Genomic DNA, 22,259 nt, shown 5'->3' with positions numbered 1-22,259 from the left:
AATTAAAAATTCCAATGCTTTAAGTTCTCTTCTTAATTAAATTTTAATTTGATATAATTTCATAAATTTATTATACTAGTAGTCAATTAAAATTCCTATGTGTGTTGTAGTATCACTTAACATATCATATTAACAAATTTTGACATCATTAATAAAAAAATAATAAAATAACTAATGCAATTAATTTAAAATCTTTAAAAAACAAATTCAATTAAAATAATTTTTTTGGGGGACTAATTTAAAGAACGAGTACTTTTTCAAAAGTAAATTTAATTTACCGTTATTAGTTTAATATTGTTAGGCGACAGAATAAAATTTATTATTTTTAGCTAAAGTAAATTATATAGTAAATTTTTATGAGATTCAGATAGCAATTTTTTTTAATATAGTAAATTATATTTTATTAATTATTAAAAAATAAAATACAAAGATATTTAAAAACAGAACATAAAAACAGGTGAATTTTTTTTTAAATAATACATTAAAAGAATTCATCCAAATATCTGGTGTGTCGTAAAAAAAAACTAAAAAGAATCTTAAAGAAAAAATAATAAGGATTTGGTTATGGTGGTGAAAGTATCAAGCGATCCTTAAAGAACACTTTAATTTGATTCTAAATGTATGGATGTTGATCAATTGTACAGGTTAGTATGTGTATTTATATTCTTACGCAAAGTTTATAATAATTATAAAGAGGCCTCAATCATGAATGAAAGCATTTTTTTTTTTGGACTTGGAAAGCATTGTTATTTAGATGCAATTAGGGAAGGGTTAAGTTTATGGGCTTTTTGTAACTTGGGCCTTTAATGGACATGTGTATAAAGAACCAATATTTTAAACTAATATTAGACACTAGTTAACAAAAATTGTAACGTTACTACTTACACTTTTATGAAAAAAAACTCATAAAGCAAATTGTAAACAAGAAAAAAAAAAACTCACAAGCAAAAGTGTCTACTATAATAATAATAATACTACTACTACTGCTGCCGCTGCTGCTGCTACTACTACTACTACTACTACTACTACTACTAATAATAATAATAATAATAATAATAATAATAATAATAATAATAATAATCCTTGAGTATATACATTGTTTCATTAAAACATTGATTTCAGCCAAAACATATAACAATTCCTTGAATATAATTTTAAAAAGATTAATATATTATTTTTTAATTTTAAAATGACTAAAATTAGATTGTGAATAATATGTGTAGTTCAATTGTCTTCGGTTATTATATTAATCTAACTATGATATTATATAATAAAAGTATTTCGGTAATTAAGTTTAATTAAATTGGTCTAATGGCTTAACTGCATTTGGTTTTGAAAATAAGATAAGACAAGACTTTGTAAACAAGATACAAAAAACTGAGACACAAAATTAGTGTTATTATATTTTATTTGATAATAAACTAGTACAATTTATAAAAGTCTAAATTATTATCATTTTTTAATTAATAAATTTGGAAAGAAAAATATAATAATAATAAAAAATATAATTATGAAAAATTAACAAAAATAATAAAAGAAAAAATAAAAATAAATTATATCTCTTGTTAGTATCTCTATATCCTCCTGTCAGAGTAAACATAAAATACATTAATGCAGTGTCTCTCGACACAATATTTCTATTCATATCTCATCTGTCAAATACGATTTTGTATTTTTGTATCTCTATTTTAGTGTCATGTGCCTGTAAACAAACGCAACCTTAAAAATTAATAAAAAAATTAGTTGATTAGACATTTAGACTTGATTACAAAAATAATTTGTTCACCTGATATTTTTTAGAAAATAAATTTAAATATTTTCACTTTTAAATATATTAAAAATTTAAATGCTGAACTATATTTACCTAATTAATAGAATGTTACGAATAATAATTAGATCAATTAAATAATAATACTACATTTTTATTATTTGTATTATTTATGACATATGTAGTTTATTAAAATTTGTGTTTATTATTTGTATTACTCATGACATATGTAGTTACTAAAATGTAGGGTTTACAATTTAAAATTTTTAAACATTTATGACTTATGTATTTAAAAAAGGTTTATACGAATATACATTTTTAGTTGATGAATTCGAACAATTTTTTTTATTAACATAGAATAAATACAAAAATAATAAATAATCAATATATATATATGAATTTAAAATATATTGGTGAATAAGATATATAAAATATAATCGTTTTAAAGAATTTATTTAGTATGTTATAATTTTATTATCATGAGAAAAATAAATAAATTTTAAAATATTAGATGTAAATGTTATTATAAATATTAAAATATTTGTATATTATAATTAGTATTTAATGTTTAAGGTTTATAGCTAATAATTTAGGATTTATAATTGAGTATTGCATTTAGGAATTAGTGTTTAGGATTTTATGTCTTAGGATTTTAGAGTTTGAGATTTAGGATTTAGATTTTAAAATTTGTGGTGCAAGGGTTAGATTATTCGAAATGATAGTTTAGGATTTAGGATTTAGAATTTGGAGTGTAGAATTTAGGGTTTAAGGTGCAAGGATTAGAGGAATATAAATGATAGTTTAGGGTTTAGATTTTAGGGGTTATGGATTAGGGTTTAGGATTTACGGTGCAAAGATTAGAGTATTAAAAATAATAGTTTAGGATTTAGAATTTAGGGGTTAGGGGTTAGGGATTAGAGTATTAAAAATAATAGTTTAGGTTTAGGGTTTAGGATTTATGATACAAGGGTTAAAGTATTAGAAATAATAGTTTAGGATTTAGGGTTTGGAGTATAAAGTTTAAGGTTTATGGTACAAAGGTTACAAGATTAGAAATGATAGTTTAGTGTTTAGAATCTAGGGTTTAGGGTTTAGGATGCAAGAGTTAAAGTATTAGAAATGATAGTTTAGAGTTTAGGGTTTATGGTACAAGGGTTACAAGATTAGAAATTATAGTTTAGGGTTTAGATTTTAGGGATTTAGGGTTTAGGAGTTATGGATTAGGGGTTAAGAGTTAGAGTATTAGAAATGATCGTTTGTGTTTAGGGTTTAGGGTTTAGGGTGTAAGGATCAGAGTATTAAAAGTGATAGTTTAGAGTTTAGGATTTAGAGTTTAAGTTATAGGATTTAGGGTTTAGGGTTTAGGATTTAGCGTTTAGGTTTTAAATTTTAGTGTTTAGGATTTAGAGTTTAGAAAAATTCCTTTTTATATTTTTGTAACATCAAGTTAATGCAAAAATAATAAATAATCAATATATATTTTTATACGAAATACTGAAATCTATTATTTAAAAATAATTATGCTACTAAAAAATTGTGTTCAAGAATTAAAAAGGAATTTTGAATTAAAAAAATACATAATAATAAAAATAGATAATTTAGCAAATTGGATAAGTCATGAAGAGATTTTTACTGGAAAAGATTATGCAGATGCAGCAGTACTTTTTGATGGAGAAGTCCATCCATCATATTCAAAAAGTGATTATAACAGTTGGAAGTAACATGAGTCTGATGTAATTGAAATTAAATATTTGTCTCCAAAATTATATTTTATTGAGAATATTAATGTTGTCATTAAAATTAAAATCAAGATTAAGTTGTTTATAAAAAAATTAATTTTGATTTAATTCTATAACTATTAATATGATTTTATTTATACTAATATGTAATTATGAACCAAATGGGATGCCTCAACACTTTATCCCCATAGCCCAAACGTAACGGCTATAGTGCATTGCATCTCTTCCACTTGAATTCCCATGTCTCTTTCACTCTCTGAACACGCTAACACTAATAAAGAAACAAAATTATAAATAGTTGGTGAGCAAAATACAAAAAGGAAAAAGTTGTCAGTTTTGAGAGTATCCAACATTATAAAAAGAAGAATTGAAACCGAATTTATAAAAATTAGAGAGCAACAAAAGATGAATATTGATAAAATATAAGTGTAATAATTGCTTGAGTTGGAGAGCAGCATGAACAATGCCCTTACCTCATCATCATTATGAATATGAAACATTCTTGAAATTATTATTTTCAAAACTTTGCCAAACAAAAATACAAAATTAAGTTAGGACAAAGTTTTTTAGAAGGGTATTTAACCAACTCTCTTTATACAAATAAAATATATCCGCCCGGAAGAATTTTCACTTATAACAGAAAGTACAATTCCTTTCTTCTTCCCCCTTTCATCATTAACTTACTCGTAATTTTTTCTTTTCATCCCTCAATTTCTATTCTCCCATTTCATAAAATAAACCGAAAGATTCGTAACAAAAAAGTCCCCCTCAACAATAAAAGTGAATTTATACTCGTGGTTGTGAATTTATGATAATAGAATGCATCAGAAAGTAATAATAAATGTATAAAATTTAAGTCAGAAGTAGTATTTATCTCAACGAAGATATTTAGAAATTGAACTTAAGTTTAAAAATAGTGAAAACATTAGAAAAAAAAAACATAAAGACTAATAAAAGAATCACAGAAATAAAAAGACAGCTGTGTGTTTCAAATTCCATAGGAGTTAGTCATATAAAATTATTTTTCCCATTTCATTGTTTGAATTTGAACAACACCATTTCACTCAAGTTCAATCATTTCATTTATTTCCTTATCCGTTCAATCTCATCAAATCCTAGCCTATTATTAACATTATGAACAATTCAATTCATCTTATAAAACCTGCAAATAATAATCAGTATATAAATAAATAAACAAATAATTTTTTTTTCTCAAGTCAATATTTTGCATAGACCCTTCTCTATTTTTTTTTCCTTAATTTTTCTTACAGAAGCAGGAGAGTGTAACAAAACTCTTAGTTACCACTTATCAATATTGTAAAGTACGCTCAAAAGATCTCAGCTTGCACTACTTCGAAAGGGTAAGCCTCCCTGAACCAAAGAAATGCACAACACCTCAACACATTATCACATTTCAACACAAAATTCACTTTACAAACCACTAAAATCGTGAAAAACAACCCAGACACGTCTGTTTGTTCCAACGAAAGAAAGAAAATTAGCATGGTGAAATATAGAGCACTCATTAAAGATTAGGGGTTGTCGTTAAGGCTTCCCCAATTCCTAGCTCAAACATTCATACAGCAAAAAACTGCACTAACCTTGTGGATCTGAATCTCTGGATCTAGTGGATGGAAGACGCAACAGAGAGATGTTGATATGAGTATGTTGAGATTCGACCCTAGTTCGTCTGATCAAGTAGCCGAAGATATTCCTTCCTTGTAGCTCAGTCGAAGCAATTTCTCCCTACAACTGTTCTTTTTCTTGTTCGATCGTATATGGCTCTTCTTACGACGTTGTTTTGCCCATTTTCAGTATTTACATTGATAATCTAAATTATCAGCAAATTTATTTCTAAACACTTTCTTAAAACACAGCTTTTGAGCTAATTTAATATTTATAAATCAAACTTTACAACTTTTTTATTTTATAAAACCTCCTAGGTTCTTAGTGGGCCACATTATTCTTTCCTATAGTAGAACCAGCCATAAGACAAATTGAATGAAGTTAGAGAATGTCTTGGCGGAGAAAGGATAATCCTAAAAGACCATGCAAAAATATTCCAAATGAATAGTTTAAATTGTATTTATACTAAACTTGTTAGAAATACTAATTTTAACTTAAAATTAAATATATTTGCAGACTGGTCCTAACATAGTTTAGTTGGACCAATCTTATAATGACAGTTTTTTTTTTGAACAAATTAATGAATAGCTTTTATATTTTTGGAATTTGTCACATGGGTCATACCCACAATCCATCCAAATAGAAAATCTAGGTTTAATTATTATCCATTATCCAATAATATTATTCAAGCCCTTTACAACTTCGTCTTTTACCTTCTTATATGCATAAATTTTAGGAAAGCTAAGATTAAAAATATAAGAAAGAAAATTTTAGAAAAGCTTCAAAGACATAAAAATATTAATATATTGATTTAAAAAATTAAATTATTTTTGTTCGTATAATAATAAGAATATCAATGATGATGAGAATAATAAGAATAAGCGTAATAATAATAACAATAATAATAATAAAGGTGACATATAATAATAATAATAACATTCAATCATATTTTTTTGAAAATTAAATTAAAAAATTTGTATAATAATAATAATAATAATAATAATAATAATAATAATGATAATAATAATAATAACAAAAATAATAATAAGGGTGACATATAATAATAATAATAAATAAATAACAGTAAAAATATCCAATCATATTTTTCAGAAAATTAAATTAAAAAATTCGTATAATAATAATAATAATAATAATAATAATAATAATAATAATAATAATAATAAGTGTAATAATAATAACAAAAATAATAATGAGGGTGTGTTGAGTTAAGAAATTAACTAAATTAATTAGTGATGACAAACATTATTTTATTAAGCAAAGTAAATAATTAGTGTTGATTATTGATGATGATATGTTGCAGGCCAAAAATAAATATAAAAGAGCAGCCCAATTGGATGAAAATAAAAACAAGGTTGGAAGGCTACTAATCAACAATAGCCCAACTCAAAGCAAGCTGAATCTATTCTACTGGGTCACAAAATAATAGAAGCCCAAAGGTGATGAATAGAAAGCAAACGGGTTGCATGAATGAAGAAAGCCAATCCAAGCCCGAGTTGCTCACCCAAGTTGATCCCACCAAGTTTCTCATACAAGATTGAAGTCTTCACTCTCTCTTATTGCTTTGGTCAGCAACAAAACACAAGAAAGAAAGCTTCGACGTTCCTACTCATTTCAACAAAAAAGAAAGAAAGAGAAAGCTTATTCAGAAAGCAAATATCTAATCACCCACATCAAACTAAGTCAGAAATTAAAAGATGATTTATTTCCATTTGCATGCAACTTACTTTCTTCACTTCATTTCAAATCTTCTGTTTTACCATTTTTGGACAAATGGAAAAAGTGTTCTCTGTTCTACACTGCTGTGCATCCACGATCACAAGTGTATCTTGGGGACCAAGTTGGTTTTCAATGGCTAAGATAGGGGTTAGCTACAAAGAGAAAGAAGAAGAAATCAGAAGCTAGGGCAAAATCAAATCTTAGACAAATTAGAAAGATCCTTCCATTATTGGTACCCCAAAGTAACTTGCTGAAACTTCTTTTCCCCTCATAACCATTTCTGGTTAAATGAAGAAAGAAGCCTTTGATCACTGTTGCCGTAAATCAAGGGTTCACAAAGTTTCTTGGAGTCAAAGCACATCATCAATGGTTTAGATTCATGTTTACCTTTGAAACTTGTATCTTTGCTGATCTAAGGCTTTCGGTCAAGCAAAAAATGGTCTGTTCCAGCATTCCATTTTTGGAGGTAAATGGAAGAAAGTGAAAGGTGAGTTGGTGAAGCACATAGCTCAAGAAGTTGACCTTGGGAGAAGATCCCAGCAACATGCAAGGAGAATAAAAGAAGACTTCCTGCTCATTCAGAACTAAGGAGAGAAAACCAGAGTTTGAGAGTTGTGTTCTGTGAAGTATTCCCTGTGAAGTTCCTCTACTTGGATAATGCTCTCTATCAAAGAAGCATTCGGCCAATATTGAAGAACTAAATCAGAGGTTTGCAAAGCTGGTTTTTAACATAGCAAAGAGGTTGTTGATGAAGTCAATCTCCTTCATGTTTTACTGATTGTAATGTACTTTTCTATGTTTATCTTTCTATAATTTCTTGTGAGAAAATGCATTGTGAAAAAGTTCAAGTAAAAGCCATGAGTGTAAAAAGGCTGAGTGAAACACTTGAGAGAAAAGCCTAGAGTTATTTTCAGATTTTTTTAGGTATGTCTATGTCTTGTATCTTGTACCTGTAAAGTATCCCTTTCTTAGTTGGGTTAGCACTAAGAGTGAATAGTTAGGTATTAGGATAGCCAATGTCAAGTTAGGTTAGAACTTGAGTGTGAAAGGATTGGGTCAATCCTGTGTTATTGGTGTATGTAATACTGTTAACTATAGTGAAATTCTTCCATAGTTGTGGAGGAGACTGGATGTAGGTTGCATAACTCAAGGCAACCGAACCAGGATACTTGCTGGTGTTAGCTTTTCTCTTCTCTACTGTGTTCTGTTTTCTGATAATCATGAGACAAAAATAAATTGTCTCGTAAATTTCGGCTGTTGAGTTCAAACAGAATCAGAATTGCAAATCTATTTTAAAAGGGTAATAACAGCAACTTAAAAAGAAGGCATAGATTCAACCCCCCTTCTCTAAGCCTACCACAACCTTCAATTGGTATCAGGAGCTAAGGTCTCAAGAATCAAGCTTAACCACTTGGAGAAAAGATCCAATGGTAAACAACTTGGGCACAACCACAGTTGCTTACACCCTCACTGAAGGCCAGTCAAACAACCGGCCACCTTTCTTCAACGGGAAGAACTATTCCTACTGGAAAGAAAGGATAAGGATCTTCATCCAATCCATTGACTATAACATATGGAAGATCGTTGTAAGCGGTCCAAAGATCCCAACAAAAACAAGTGCTGATAGAGTGGTGACTCCAAAAGAAGAAGCTGAATGGAATGAAGATGATAAGAAGAAGATAGAGCTGAATGCTAAAGCAATCAACCTTCTTCACTGTGCTATTAGTTTTGAAGAGTACCAGAAGGTGTCTAGATGCAAGATAGCCAAAGAAATCTGGAAAAAACTCCAGGTTACACACGAAGGCACCAAACAAGTAAAAGAAACGAGGATTGATATGCTGCGAAAAGAGTACGAAATGTTTAGCATGAAGGATGGAGAAAGCATTGATGAAGCGTTTGAGAGATTCTCAATCATAATCAATGACCTTGATGTTATGGGTACAAACTATGCAGAACAAACCTTGGTGAGAAAACTCCTTAGAAACCTCACAAAAGAATGGGAAAACACTGCCACTGTCCTAACCGAGAGTAACAACATAAGTCCCATAACCTATGATGAGCTGAGAGGAAAACTCCTTGCCTATGAAGCCACACACACAAACACAGACTCAAAGAAAAAGGGAATAGCCCTCAAGTCACAAATAGAATCGAAAGAGAGTGAGTCTAGTGATGGTATTTCAGATGACGAACTTTTGTTTTTTGCTAGGAGATTTAGAAGAATGATGAAGAACAAGGGCAAATACAAAGGTTCAAGTTCAAAGGAGCACAAGATCGACTTAAGCAAAGTGACGTGCCATCACTGTAAGGAGGCTGGACACTTCAAGCTAAATTGTCCAAAGCTAAAAAAGGATGACAAAAGGAAGAAGGAAAGGAAGAGAGTACTCATGGCAGCTTGAGAGGATCTTGAGAATGACTCAAATGAAGAAGAAGAATCTGAAGGAGATGACAAAGACTGCTTCATGGCTGGAAACAACAATCTTGATGAGGTAAACTATTATGATTTGACCATTGAGGACTTGCATGCTATTATTGATGATCTCACTTTAAACACATCAAAACTGCTTGATAAATACAATGAATGCAGATCTGAAAGAGATGTGTTAAGAGTTGAAAATAATTTTTTAAAAGAAAAAGTGAAGGAAACTGAATGTGCATTGGACATCATTGAAGAAAACAGATTTCTAAAATCTGAACTTGAAAAATTAAAAGGAAAGCACATTGTGGATCCTTCTCATGAGTTAATTGCTGAAAATGAAAGATTAAATGATAAGATTAAAAGGCTGAATGGTGACTTAGCAAAATTTGCTCAAGGTTCCAAAAACTTGGACAAATTACTTGCAAGTCAAAGACCATTGTTTGAAAAATCTGGTTTAGGCTACATAGCCAAGGAAGATGCAGTTTCTAATACTTCCTCTATAAAATTTGTGGCTTCTTCATCAAATACCAAATCTATACCAAGCAAATCAGGTATCGGATATGTTTCAACTTGTGAAGAAAAATTTGATGAAGCAAACACAAGTGAAACTGAGCCTTCACCAAGAACTGGTCTGAGTCCAAACTGGCCAGGTTTGGGTTACATTTCAAAAAATGAGGATGCTTTCAAGAAACCAATATTTTACAACAAAACCTCATTTTCGAAAGGTAAAAATGTTTAAAAAAAATTCTAGTTAAAACATTTTTGCAAAGAGGAATAATTATAACAAAAACCAGTTTGTCAAAAGAAATGCATCTCCTCCAAAAATCAGAAAATTCGAACCATTTAATCATTTCAAGCAATATAACTCACCTCAATTTCAGCGGCACACATCAGAAAATCATTGTGTTAATTGCAAGAAATTTGGTCACTCATATGCACAATGCTTCATTAAAAAAAGAGTTGTTGGAAACAAAGTTTACAATATTGTTTGTGATTTCAATGCACTTGGGCAACCAAGATGGATTAACTTCAAAGGATCCAAATTAATTTGGATACCTAAGGCTACTTGAAACTCATCATGCAGATTTGCCTAGCATCCAAGAACAAAAAGGACATGTGGTACATGGATAGTGGATGTTCAAGGCACATGACTGGAAGGTCAACCTACTTCATCAAACTAAATAAGTATGATGGAGGTTTTGTGACCTTTGGAGATGATGGTAAAGGTAAAATCATTACTGTTGGAAAAGTAGGTAATGAGCAATCTACTTTCATTGATGATGTGCTTTTGGTATGTGGTTTAAAGCACAATCTTTTGAGTATAAGTCAGCTGTGTGATTTAGGATATTTAGTTGTTTTCAAAAGGCTAGAATGCTGTGTTGTTAATGAAAAGACAAATGAAGTGATGTTTGTTGCCAAGCGTTTCAATAATATGTATGGACTTACTCTTGATGAACTAAAGGATCAAAATGTAGCTTGTCTTCACTCTAAAGAATCTGAAAAGTGGTTATGGCACAAGAGATTAGGCCATGCAAGTATGTTTCAAATAAACAAACTTGTAAAGAAAGAATTAGTAAGAGGTCTCCCTTTGATAAAGTTTGACAAAGACATCACTTGTGATGCTTGCCAAATGGGAAAACAAAGAAAAAGTTCTTTTAAACCAAAGGAAGACATCTCTACTAAAAGACCACTTGAGTTGCTACACATTGATTTATTTGGTCCAACAAGAACTCAAAGCCTAGGTGGTAAACATTATGGTTTAGTAATTGTGGATGACTTTACTAGTTTGGTTGGGTTTTATTTCTTGCACACAAAAATGAAACCTTTTCGGCCTTTGAACCTTTTTGCAAGAAAATTCGAAATGAAAAGGATTTGAAAATCTTTCTTCTATAAGAAGTGATCATGGAACTGAATTTGAAAATAATTTGTTTGAATCCTTTTGTGAGAAATTTGGAATATCTCACAACTTTTCTTGTCCAAGAACACCACAACAAAATGGTGTTGTGGAAAGAAGAAATAGAAGCATACAAGAGATGACAAGAGCTATGCTTTGTGAGAGTAATGTTCCAAAATTCCTTTGGGCTGAAGCGGTTAACACAGCTTGCCACATTTTAAATAGAACAATTATAAGGAAATTTTTGAAGAAAACCCCTTATGAACTTTGGAAAGGCTACCCACCAAACTTAGATTACTTGCACATCTTTGGATGCAAATGTTTTGTTTTAAATAACAAAGAAAACTTGGGAAAATTTGATCCAAAGGCTTATGAGTGTTTGTTTGTAGGATATTCCACAACTAGTAAAGCATATAGGGTTTATCATCAAGATGCTAGAATTATTGAAGAGTCCATACATGTTACATTTTGTGATACTAACTTGGTACAAAGTATTTTGGAAGATTGTGATGCAGGAAATCAAGCTCAAAAGGAGGATGAAGCTGCTCAAAATCATGGAAAAGAAAATTCTAGACAAGCTGAACCAGAAACAGCAAATGCTGAAAATTCAAGAGACAATTCCATTTTGTCTCATGAATCTGAAGGAAATCCTGCAGCCAACAGCGCCCAGAATCCCTTGGTGACTGAATCTGCCTCCAAGTCCACCAGACCTCGTGAGTGGAGATTCTTGAAGAATTATCCTGAGGAATTTGTCATTGGGGACGTCTCTCATGGAGTGCAAACAAGGTCTTCCACTAGAAAGGCAAATGAAGGAACAATTGCCCTTCTTTCACAAATAGAGCCTCAAAACGTCAAGGAAGCACTTAGTGACCCTTCTTGGGTTAAAGCTATGGAGGATGAGCTTCTTGAGTTTGAAAAGAACCAAGTATGGACCTTGGTTCCAAGGCCAAGTGGAAAGAAAGTGACCGGCACCAAGTGGATATTTCGGAACAAGTTGGGAGAAGATGGTAGCATTGCAAGAAACAAGACAAGACTAGTGGCACAAGGATATGACCAAGAAGAAGGAATAGACTTTGATGAATCCTTTGCCCCTGTTGCCCGAATGGAAGCCATAAAACTTCTCTTAGCTTATGTTGCATATTGTGGTTTTAAATTATACCAAATGGATGTGAAATGTGCATTCTTGAATGGAGTGATAGATAGAGAAGTGTATGTGGAGCAGCCTCCTAGTTTTGAAAATAAAGAATATTTTGATCATGTTTTTAAACTATCTAAAGCTCTCTATGGTTTAAGACAAGCTCCTAGAGCTTGGTATGAGAGACTTAGCTCTTTTCTTTTGAAAAATGGTTTTCAAAGAGGCACCACTGGCACAACTCTATTAATCAAGAACTCTAATGATTCTTTTATTCTAGTCCAAATATATGTTGATGACATTATTTTTGGGTCAGCCAATGAATCCCTTTGTTCTGAATTTGGAAAACTCATGACAAGCGAATTTGACATGAGTATGATGGGTGAACTTAATTTTTTCCTTGGGCTGCAAATTAAACAAATAGAAAATGGTATTTTCATTCACCAAGAAAAGTATGCCAAGGAATTAGTTAAGAAATTTGGTATGGAAAATGCCAAACCCATGGGAACTCCCATGCATCCTAGTTCTAAATTAGATAAGGGAGAAACTGAGAAAGATGTTGATGAGACTAGGTATAGAGGGATGATTGGTTCTCTTATGTACTTAACTTTCTCCATACCTGATATTGTGCAAAGTGTTGGATTGTGTTCTAGGTTCCAATCCAAACCTAAAGAGTCACATCTTTCTGCAGTTAAAAGGATCATTAGATATGTTCATGGCACGTCTAATTTTGGTCTTTGGTATCCTAAGATTGATGATTTTTCTGCAGTTGGTTATTGTGATGCAGATTTTGCTGGTGATAGAGTTGATAGAAGGAGCACTTCATGCCTATGTTGTTTTCTTGGAAAGTCCTTAAATATTTGGTCAAGTAAGAAGCAACCAACAATGGCCTTATCCACTGCAGAGGCTGAGTATATAGCTGCTTCTTCTTGTTGTTCTCAGCTTTTATGGTTAAAAATACAGCTTGCTGATTACAAATTAAACGCTGAAAATATTCCCTTGATGATGTGTGACAATATGAGTGCCATCAATATTTCTAAAAATCCAGTTTTGCACTCTAGGACTAAGCATATTGAAGTGAAATTTCACTCAATAAGAGAACATGTCCAAAAGGGGGATATTAGTATTCAATTTGTTAAATCAGAGGAGCAATTAGCAGACATTTTCACAAAACCATTAGCTGAGGATAGATTCTGCATGCTTAGGACTAGTCTAGAAATTTTGAGTTATGATTCCTTATTTGAAAAATGCTGATGTATTTGCTGGAGCTTTTTGTCTTATAAACAGGTGTGAGATAATTTTGGGCAGGTGATGAACGTTTCCTTCAAATCAGCGTGTTTTGGGCTTGTTTCAAGTGAAAGTCAATCTGGGCCAATCTCAAATTTCAGATCTAGAGTGGTCCAATATGTTTCCTTAAAACCAACCATCTCTGGGCCCATATATGAATGTTATAATTTTTGCTTGGTTGTTGTGATTGTTGGGCTGTGTGCTTAATTTTTTTTAAAAGGATTTTCATTTAATGTTCTTGATCCAAAAAAGATTTTCAGTTTGACTTAATTTTTAAAATCAAATAAAATCTTTCTTTTATGAGGTCAGGTCTTTTCATGTCATTTCAAAAGGTGATGCAGTTGCATGGTTTTGGAAATTCACTTTTGGGTCAAAGAGACATTTGCTGAATAAGAAATAAGAGATCTAGATTTTGTAATGTAAAAATGGACATGGACCAAGCTTGAATCTTATTACACATGTGGTCTCTTTTTGTTCTTTGAAACCTTCAAGTGATATGAAACTCTCTTTTTGGTTCTAGTGAGTCTTTACCAAGAATTGGTCTTTGCACATTGTGAGTTTTATTATATAACTATGGTGTTGCAGGTTGAAATATGATCTTTATTTCTCTTCCAATTTTTTAGTATTTCAAAACGCAACATTTAGCTTTAACATGTCTCTAACACACTTTTTTGCAGGTCCTGTTTTGTTTTATTTTTCCCACCTTGACGACTAAAGGGGGAGAAAAATGCATATATGAGACTTGATAAGACATAAGACTTACTGAGATTATTGGATATTAGTTTTGACTAGTCTTGTGTTTGTTAATTGACTTGTGTTTATGAGATGAAATCTGTTTGACTTGTTTGTGAACTGAACTTGGATGAATTTAAGTCATTTAAACTTTATGTTGTACTGGTGAATTGTTGTATTGGCATTATTGTTTGTGCCCTCAGGTTAAGCGATAAGCATACATTAAGGGGGAGCAACTTATATGAAAAAAAGGGAGAGCACATCAAGCTAATCTGGTATCATCAAAAGAAAGTCTCTGACACTTTCTTGCAGAGATTAAGGTGCTATTTTTGTTGATCTTGCTTATTGTCCGCCCTTGATGACAAAAGGGGGAGTAATAGCTGCGGAATGCTATTGAATTTTCTGTGATTTGAATTGTGAACTTTTGATTGTTGCTGATGATAGTGTTGAGCTTATAAATTTTGTTTTGCAATTGTGCTGCTACATGGAATGTATCTCCACTAACAATTGAAACTTGCTTCCATATGTTGTTGGCTTGCCCTTGATTAATCTCTTGATACTTTGATTTTGCTGCTGACATAATATGTTGAGTATTGGGCTAAATTTGTAGTGTTGATTATTTAAACTCCCTTAGTCAAAATATTTTTGTGTAGCTCTTTATGGTGCTCTCTATAAGTAAATACAAACAGGAAAGAAAAGAAGAGTACAAATCAAGGGGGAGTTAACTTTGAAAAAGAAAGGGAGAGCAACACTAAAGCAAGAAACATCAATCAAAGGGAAGTTTTCTAACTTTACTAAAATTCAATTCCTTTTGGTTATTGCTTAAATATGTTTGTCATCAAAGGGGAGATTGTTGAGTTAAGAAATTAACTAAATTAATTAGTGATGACAAACATTATTTTATTAAGCAAAGTAAATAATTAGTGTTGATTATTGATGATGATATGTTGCAGGCCAAAAATAAATATAATAGAGCAGCCCAATTGGATGAAAATAAAAACAAGGTTGGAAGGCTACTAATCAACAACAGCCCAACTCAAAGCAAGCTGAATCTATTCTACTGGGTCACAAAATAATAGAAGCCCAAAGGTGATGAATAGAAAGCAAACGGGTTGCATGAATGAAGAAAGCCAACCCAAGCCCGAGTTGCTCACCCAAGTTGATCCCACCAAGCTTCTCATACAAGATTGAAGTCTTCACTCTCTCTTATTGCTTTGGTCAGCAACAAAACACAAGAAAGAGAGCTTCGTCGTTCCTACTCATTTCAACAAAAAAAAGAAAGAGAAAGCTTATTCAGAAAGCAAATGTCTAATCACCCACATCAAACTAAGTCAGAAATTAAAAGGTGATTTATTTCCATTTGCATGCAACTTACTTTCTTCACTTCATCTCAAATCTTCTGTTTTACCATTTTTGGATAAATGGAAAAAGTGTTCTCTGTTCTACACTGCTGTGCATCCACGATCACAAGTGTATCTTAGGGACCAAGTTGGTTTTCAATGGCTAAGATAGGGGTTAGCTACAAAGAGAAAGAAGAAGAAATCAGAAACTAGGGCAAAATCAGATCTTAGACAAATTAGAAAGATCTTTCCATTATTGGTACCCCAAAGTAACTTGATAAAGCTTATTTTCCCCTCATACCCATTTCTGGTTAAATGAAGAAAGAAGCCTTTGATCAATGTTGCCGTAAATCAATGGTTCACAAAGTTTCTTGGAGCCAAAGCACATCATCAATGGTTTAGATTCAAGTTTACCTTTGAAACTTGTATCTTTGCTGATCTAAGGCTTTCGGTCAAGCAAAAAAAGGTATGTTCCAGCATTCCATTTTTGGAGGTAAATGGAAGAAAGTGAAAGGTGAGTTGGTGAAGCACACAGCTCAAGAAGTTGACCTTGGGAGAAGATCCCAGTAACATGCAAGGAGAATAAAAGAAGACTTCCTGCTCATTCAGAACTAAAGAGAGAAAACCAGAGTTTGAGAGTTGTGTTCTGTGAAGTATTCCCTGTGAAGTTCCTCTACTTGGATAATGCTCTCTATCAAAGAAGCATTCGGCCAATATTGAAGAACTAAATCAGAGGTTTGCAAAGCTGGTTTTTAACATAGCAAAGATGCTGTTGATGAAGTCAATCTCCTTCATGTTTTACTGATTGTAATGTACTTTTCTATGTTTATCTTTCTGTAATTTCTTGTGAGAAAAGGCATTGTGAGAAAGCTCAAGTAAAAGCCATGAGTGGAAAAAGGCTGAGTGAAACACTTGAGAGAAAAGCCTAGAGTTATTTTCAGATTTCTTTAGGTATGTCTATGTCTTGTATCTTGTACCTGTAAGGTATCTCTTTCTCAGTTGGGTTAGCACTAAGAGTGAACAGTTAGGTATTAGCATAGCCAATGTCAAGTTAGGTTAGAACTTGAGTGTGAAAGGATTGGGTCAATCCTGTGTTATTGGTGTATGTAATACTGTTAACTATAGTGAAATTCTTCCATAGTTGTGGAGGAGACTGGATGTAGGTTGCATAACTCAAGGCAACCGAACCAGGATACTTGCTGGTGTTAGCTTTTCTCTTCTCTGCTGTGTTCTGTTTTCTGATAATCATGAGACAAAAATAAATTGTCTCATAAATTTCGGCTGCTGAGTTCAAACAGAATCAGAATTGCAAATCTGTTTTAAAAGAGTAATAACAGCAACTTAAAAAGAAGGCATAGATTCAACCCCCCTTCTCTAAGCCTACCACAACCTTCAGGGTGACATATAATAATAATAATAATAGTAAGAAGACTCGCCAATGAGTTATAGTTCGAATGACATAGTTTTTCCATATTTACCTAAGAAGTTGCGGGTTCAAGTTTTTTTATTTTTGATAAAAAAAAAAATAAGACTGAATCATATTTTTCTGCAAAATTAAATTAAAAAATTCGTATAATAATAATAATAACGAAGGTGACATCTAATAAATAAATAAATAAATAACAGTAAGAAGACTCTATCATATTTTCTAAAAAAATTAAATTAAAAATTTCGTATTATTATAAAATTTCGTATAATAATAATAATAATAATAATAATAATAATAATAATAATAATAATAATAATGAGGTCAATAAATTATATTTTAAATGACATAATCTTCCTATATTCGCCTATCGCGAATTCGAGTTTTTCTAAAATAATAACGAAGATGACATCTAATAATAATAATAATAATAAATAACAGTAAGAAGACCCAATCATATTTTTTTGGAAAATTAAATTAAAAATTTTATATAATAATAATAATAATAACAAGAATAAAAATGAGAGTGACATCTAATAATAATAATAATAATAATAATATGGATTTGTGAATCAATTCCTCTATTTTTTATTAATTTGTTTTGTTACCTGATTCTTTAGAATTTAGAAGATATTTTTTCACTCAAAAAAATTCTATGAAACTAAGGCTTTGTTTGTAGGATTTTATGGTGAAGAAAGTATAAATTTGGTTTTTAAAGATCAAAAAGAATGTTATTTTTGTGGTTATGATGATTTTTTATATATTAGTTTTTAATATTATGTAGATGATTTTTAAATTGATAAAATTATAATGAGTAAATTAGAAAATAGTCCAATTATGCTAATAATAGTAAATATAAATTTAGTGAAAATAATAAGTCGTCCGTTGATATAATATCAAGTTATCCACTCCACAAATGGGATTAAAATTTCAAATGAATTGAAAATTAACAACTCATAACGAGTTGAAATTTCAGATGATTCTTAAAACGTTTGACGCGTGCAACGCTAAGAACAGTGCATGGGAGCAACTTCAGCAGAAGTCACACAGGGTAACTTTATTCAAGTCCTCGCCTAAATATAACGGGACTCTCGGAGCATCATTAGTAGAAAAGTATCTCATGAAGATATTAAATTAAGGGTTTAGTTAACAAATTTATTATTAGTGAAAATTATAAATGTTTTAACTGAATGAATGTAAAATAAATGAATAAAAAATTTAAATTTCTTATATTTTTAATATTTTTTTTAATTTATAAATTTAAAATATGACTTTAGGATATAAGATAAATAAATCTTTAAATAAATGATAAAAATTTATATAATTGACTTTGTGTAAAGAAGTTGACAATTATTAAATGATAATTTAGTCAAATTTATCAAATTATCTAACGATTTTGATTATTAACTTTACCTAAACACAAATGTATATAAATTTTTATTTAAATTAATACATCTGGAAGACTTTGACTTGGACTTGGACTTGTTATACAGTTGTTGCATATATACGTCTAAAAATATTGGAAGTTTAACTAAACAATTTTTCCTTAGGAAGTTTCCAAGTGAATTTCAGTATTGCACTCTTATTGTTTATATGAGTCCCTTTCTCCTTGTTGGTTCATTAAATTTAATATCAGAAAAAGATACACACAAAATTTAAATCATATTCAATGAAGTACACTTGGACAAAGAAAACACATAGATTATTTATACTAGTAAGAAGGAGAAAATTTTATAAATTAGAGTGCATACATTGCTGTGAGAAAAAAAGAGAGAATCAAAGGGGAAATGGCTGAGAGTGAGAGAGAATCAATAAAAGAACAAATCTCTATGTTTGATGAGAAAATGATAAGTGCTCAAAGGGCTGCAAGGAGTGAAAACTGGAGGGAATTCAAGAAAATCTTTAAAGTTGACAGGATGCGGTTACTTGATCCCCTTGACTTGTTTGGAAACACTGCCATCCACATTGCAACTCACTCTGATAATCCAAATCTCTTGCAGGAACTTCTGGAGTTGCTTCCTCGACAAGAAAGGTGGCGCGTGATGAGGATGGGGAATTGTGTGAATAACACTCTTCTGCATGAGATAGTCTTTTGCACAACGGTTGACATGGCTGGTGTTGTGTTCAAGTTGGAGAAGGAGCTGCAGGAAGAAGTAGAATCATATGATCCCCTTGTAGAAGTAAGAAATGACTCTGGTGAATCCCCTTTGTTCAGGGCTGCTAAGCTTGGAAAGCTCAAGATGCTTAAATATATGGCAAATCATGTGGTTGGTGACATAAGAAGTCATTTTGTAAGATTTGATAGATGTTCCATTCTTCATGCTTGCATTCTTGGTCAATTCTTTGGTAGGTATCTCCCTAATTTCTTTATTGTCATTGTTAATAATATCCTTAATTATGTTAATAAGTGTGATATATAGTAGAGTACTTTGTGACTTTATGGTGCAGATGTTGCTATTTGGTTATTGAAATTGGATGGAAATTTGGCTCAACACAAGGATATGGATGGGTTGACATGTCTTCAACTTCTTGCCAACATGCCTCTTGTTTTTCGGAGCCAAACCCCCTCAATGGGAGCAGTGAAGAACCTTGTATATTATTGTACATTCTTATTTCCCCATATCTATATTCAATTCTCCAACATTGCCATGATTGTTTACATTGATTGTAATTTGGTTGACACAGTGCTTCCAGATGAAGGATATGAAATTGATGATGATTATGACGAGAAGGGGGAGGAGGAGGAAGGGAGTGTTTTGTTCAGACTGAGAACAGATTTAGAAAGTGGTCCACTGGACAAGGCAAAGCAATCTGGTACCCTCTAAATCCTAAACCCTAAACCTCCAACCCTCGAGGCGTTTATTTGTTTTTTCATTTACATATACTAAGCTCATGGATTTCCTAATGAGATTGATTCCCCCCTTTTTTCATGTGATTAAAGTTCACCAATTTGCAGCTTTTTCAAGGATCAATTATGCTATTTGGAAAATTCTTGCTAAAGGTATATACCATACAAGTTAAAATATTAACAAAGCATTCTTGGCAAATTATAAATTTCTTAGTGACACATTAATTTTTTTAATCTTCAGGCATCTGATTTAATGTTAGTAGCTCTATGTTATCCTTAGAAAATAGTTGAATTACTAATTGAACTAACTAGATTTTGTTGTAGGATTGTTTTCTTTTTGATCAATTTTATGGTTGATCATGTGCAGAATTCAATGGGATTGGACATATTTGGGAAAAGAAGAAACAACACAAGTTAGCAGAGTGTCTGGCTGAGTTGTTAGTGCAGAAGGACTTCTCATGGCAGATTTCTTTTCATTCAAATTTTCAACCATTGATTGTGTTGCCAATTCTTTCCTCCAAACTAGACAGAATAAAAGAAATTCAGCTGATGAAGGAGAAACGCCAGTTAGTTGAAATAGCTCATTCTAGAATCAGCAAACCTTTGCTCAAGGAATCCATTTCCAAAGCATCCCATTTTAAAAACTACACACCTCTTCTCATGGCAGCCGGCTCAGGAATCGTAGAAATTGTTGAAAAAATCATTGACATGAATCCTGAGGCTATTAGTCATGTTAGTCAGGATGAACACAATGTTCTACACATGGCTGTGAAGCACCGGCAGCTTAAAATCTTCAACCTGATAAAGAGAAACTCTGCATTCAAATCATTGATACACAGGATAACCGGGGAAGGTCGCACTCTCTTGCACCAAGTTGCTAGAATGGAGTTTTACAAAGAGCAACGGCTCCCTGGCGTGGCGTTCCAACTGCAAGACGAGTTGCGTTGGTACGAAGTAAGCAGCTCTAGCTCTATGACTCTTTCTTACATCTATCTATGTCTGAATTGTGATTTGCTTTTGTCCTCTATTCAAATTATGGTATGTACTTTTGATTAAAATTAACTGGTTCATAACAAGTCATTAATAAACTGATCATTAGTTCATTACTTCACCTTTATTCGTGCAGAGAGTGAGAAGGATTATTCCTCCTCACTACTTGATGCATTGTGACAAAGATGGCCTAACAGCTAATGATGTTTTGGAAATGGAGCATCAGGATATGCACAAAGAGGCAAAGTGCTGGATAAAGGAGACAGCTCAATCATGCTCCACAGTAGCAGTTCTTGTTGCCACAGTTGTCTTTGCTGCTGCCTACACAATCCCAGGTGGGAGTGAAAACGGCACACCAGTGTTCTTTGGCTCACGAGTCTTCCTCTTCTTCACTGTCACAGATGTTGTAGCCCTTGTGAGCTCACTTGCCTCAGTGGTGACGTTCCTTTCAATCCTAACATCACCATTCGAGTTATGGGATTTCTACAAGTCCCTCCCAAGAAAACTCAATCTGGGATTTGCATTGTTGTTCTTCTCATTGGTGTGCACAATGCTGGCATTCAGCGCAACCGTATTGCTGACGATTCAGTTGGAGAACACGAAATGGACTTCTGTTTTGTTCTATTGTGCTGGATTCCTTCCTGTGGCTATATTTGCATGGATGCAATTCCCACTCTATAAGACTCTTCAAAAGTTAGTTAGGAGGCTTTGCAACAGGGTTAAGCAGGTGTAAGTGAATGATGTTATTATATCTAATAAGCTCAACTTTCTTGCTTGAGTTTATGTGTTGCCGGATATAAACTAGTATATTTGTAAGGTGTAAATACTGTGAAAGCATATATATATTAGACCACACCATTGATTCAGAATTAAATTAAACTAGTAGATTTGAAACCATTGCAGAATTGTACTTCTAAATTTTTATTTTATGATAGAAATAGATTGCTTATTTCTAGGGCCATATTTTAATGGATTCCAATTTCATATAACATTAGTTAGATAGTCATAGAATATTAGAATCTGTGTGGATTGCAAATTTTCAATTCTTTTCATTGTTCTTCAAAAGTTCTTGCCAATCTGAACATGTTTACTTTTGTTATGGTATTGTTGCATATATTAGAGATCATTCATATCAGACAAAAGCAAACAAATTTTCATAATGTCATGGTATAACTTTCTTATTCATATAGCATTTTTACAGTTTCAAAGGAATGATACAAGGAAGATACCAAAATGGGCAATCTTCAAAATAAAAGAAACAGCCTTCTGTACAAAATTTTGTCTCATCTAATCTATGTCAGTCTCTATTAGCACAATTTACTGT

At 31.7% G+C, this 22,259-nt stretch overlaps 1 protein-coding gene across 3 annotated transcripts; it reads left to right on the top strand.

Moving 5' to 3' along the window:
* The first annotated feature begins 18,626 nt into the window (after positions 1-18,626).
* LOC112789007 (uncharacterized) lies at positions 18,627-21,832 on the top strand. Of its 3 annotated transcripts, none has more exons than XM_072232264.1 (6): positions 18,627-19,443; positions 19,546-19,698; positions 19,783-19,911; positions 20,054-20,098; positions 20,313-20,899; positions 21,072-21,832. In XM_072232264.1, the coding sequence occupies exons 1-6, from the start codon at positions 18,885-18,887 to the stop codon at positions 21,666-21,668; spliced, it is 2,070 nt and encodes a 689-aa protein (XP_072088365.1). In that variant the 5' UTR covers positions 18,627-18,884; the 3' UTR covers positions 21,669-21,832. The 3 variants fall into 3 exon arrangements, with proteins under 3 accessions (XP_072088365.1, XP_072088366.1, XP_025686490.1); XM_072232265.1 differs by having other exon boundaries at positions 20,039-20,098; positions 21,162-21,832; XM_025830705.3 differs by having other exon boundaries at positions 20,039-20,098.
* Positions 21,833-22,259: the final 427 nt, after the last annotated feature.

The sequence above is a fragment of the Arachis hypogaea genome, chromosome 3 (assembly GCF_003086295.3).
Source record: "Arachis hypogaea cultivar Tifrunner chromosome 3, arahy.Tifrunner.gnm2.J5K5, whole genome shotgun sequence".
NCBI lineage: Eukaryota > Viridiplantae > Streptophyta > Magnoliopsida > Fabales > Fabaceae > Arachis > Arachis hypogaea.
The sequence above is the reverse complement of the archived record's forward strand: the minus strand, read 5'-3'. Positions and strand labels throughout refer to the sequence as shown.

Coding starts and splice junctions, on each gene's coding strand:
- LOC112789007 (XM_025830705.3), top strand. CDS start 18,885: ATGGCTGAGAGTGAGAGAGAATCAATAAAAGAACAAATCTCTATGTTT. Junction 19,912..20,038: donor GGACAAGGCAAAGCAATCTG/GTACCCTCTAAA, acceptor ATGTGATTAAAG/TTCACCAATTTGCAGCTTTT. Junction 20,900..21,071: donor ACGAGTTGCGTTGGTACGAA/GTAAGCAGCTCT, acceptor TTATTCGTGCAG/AGAGTGAGAAGGATTATTCC.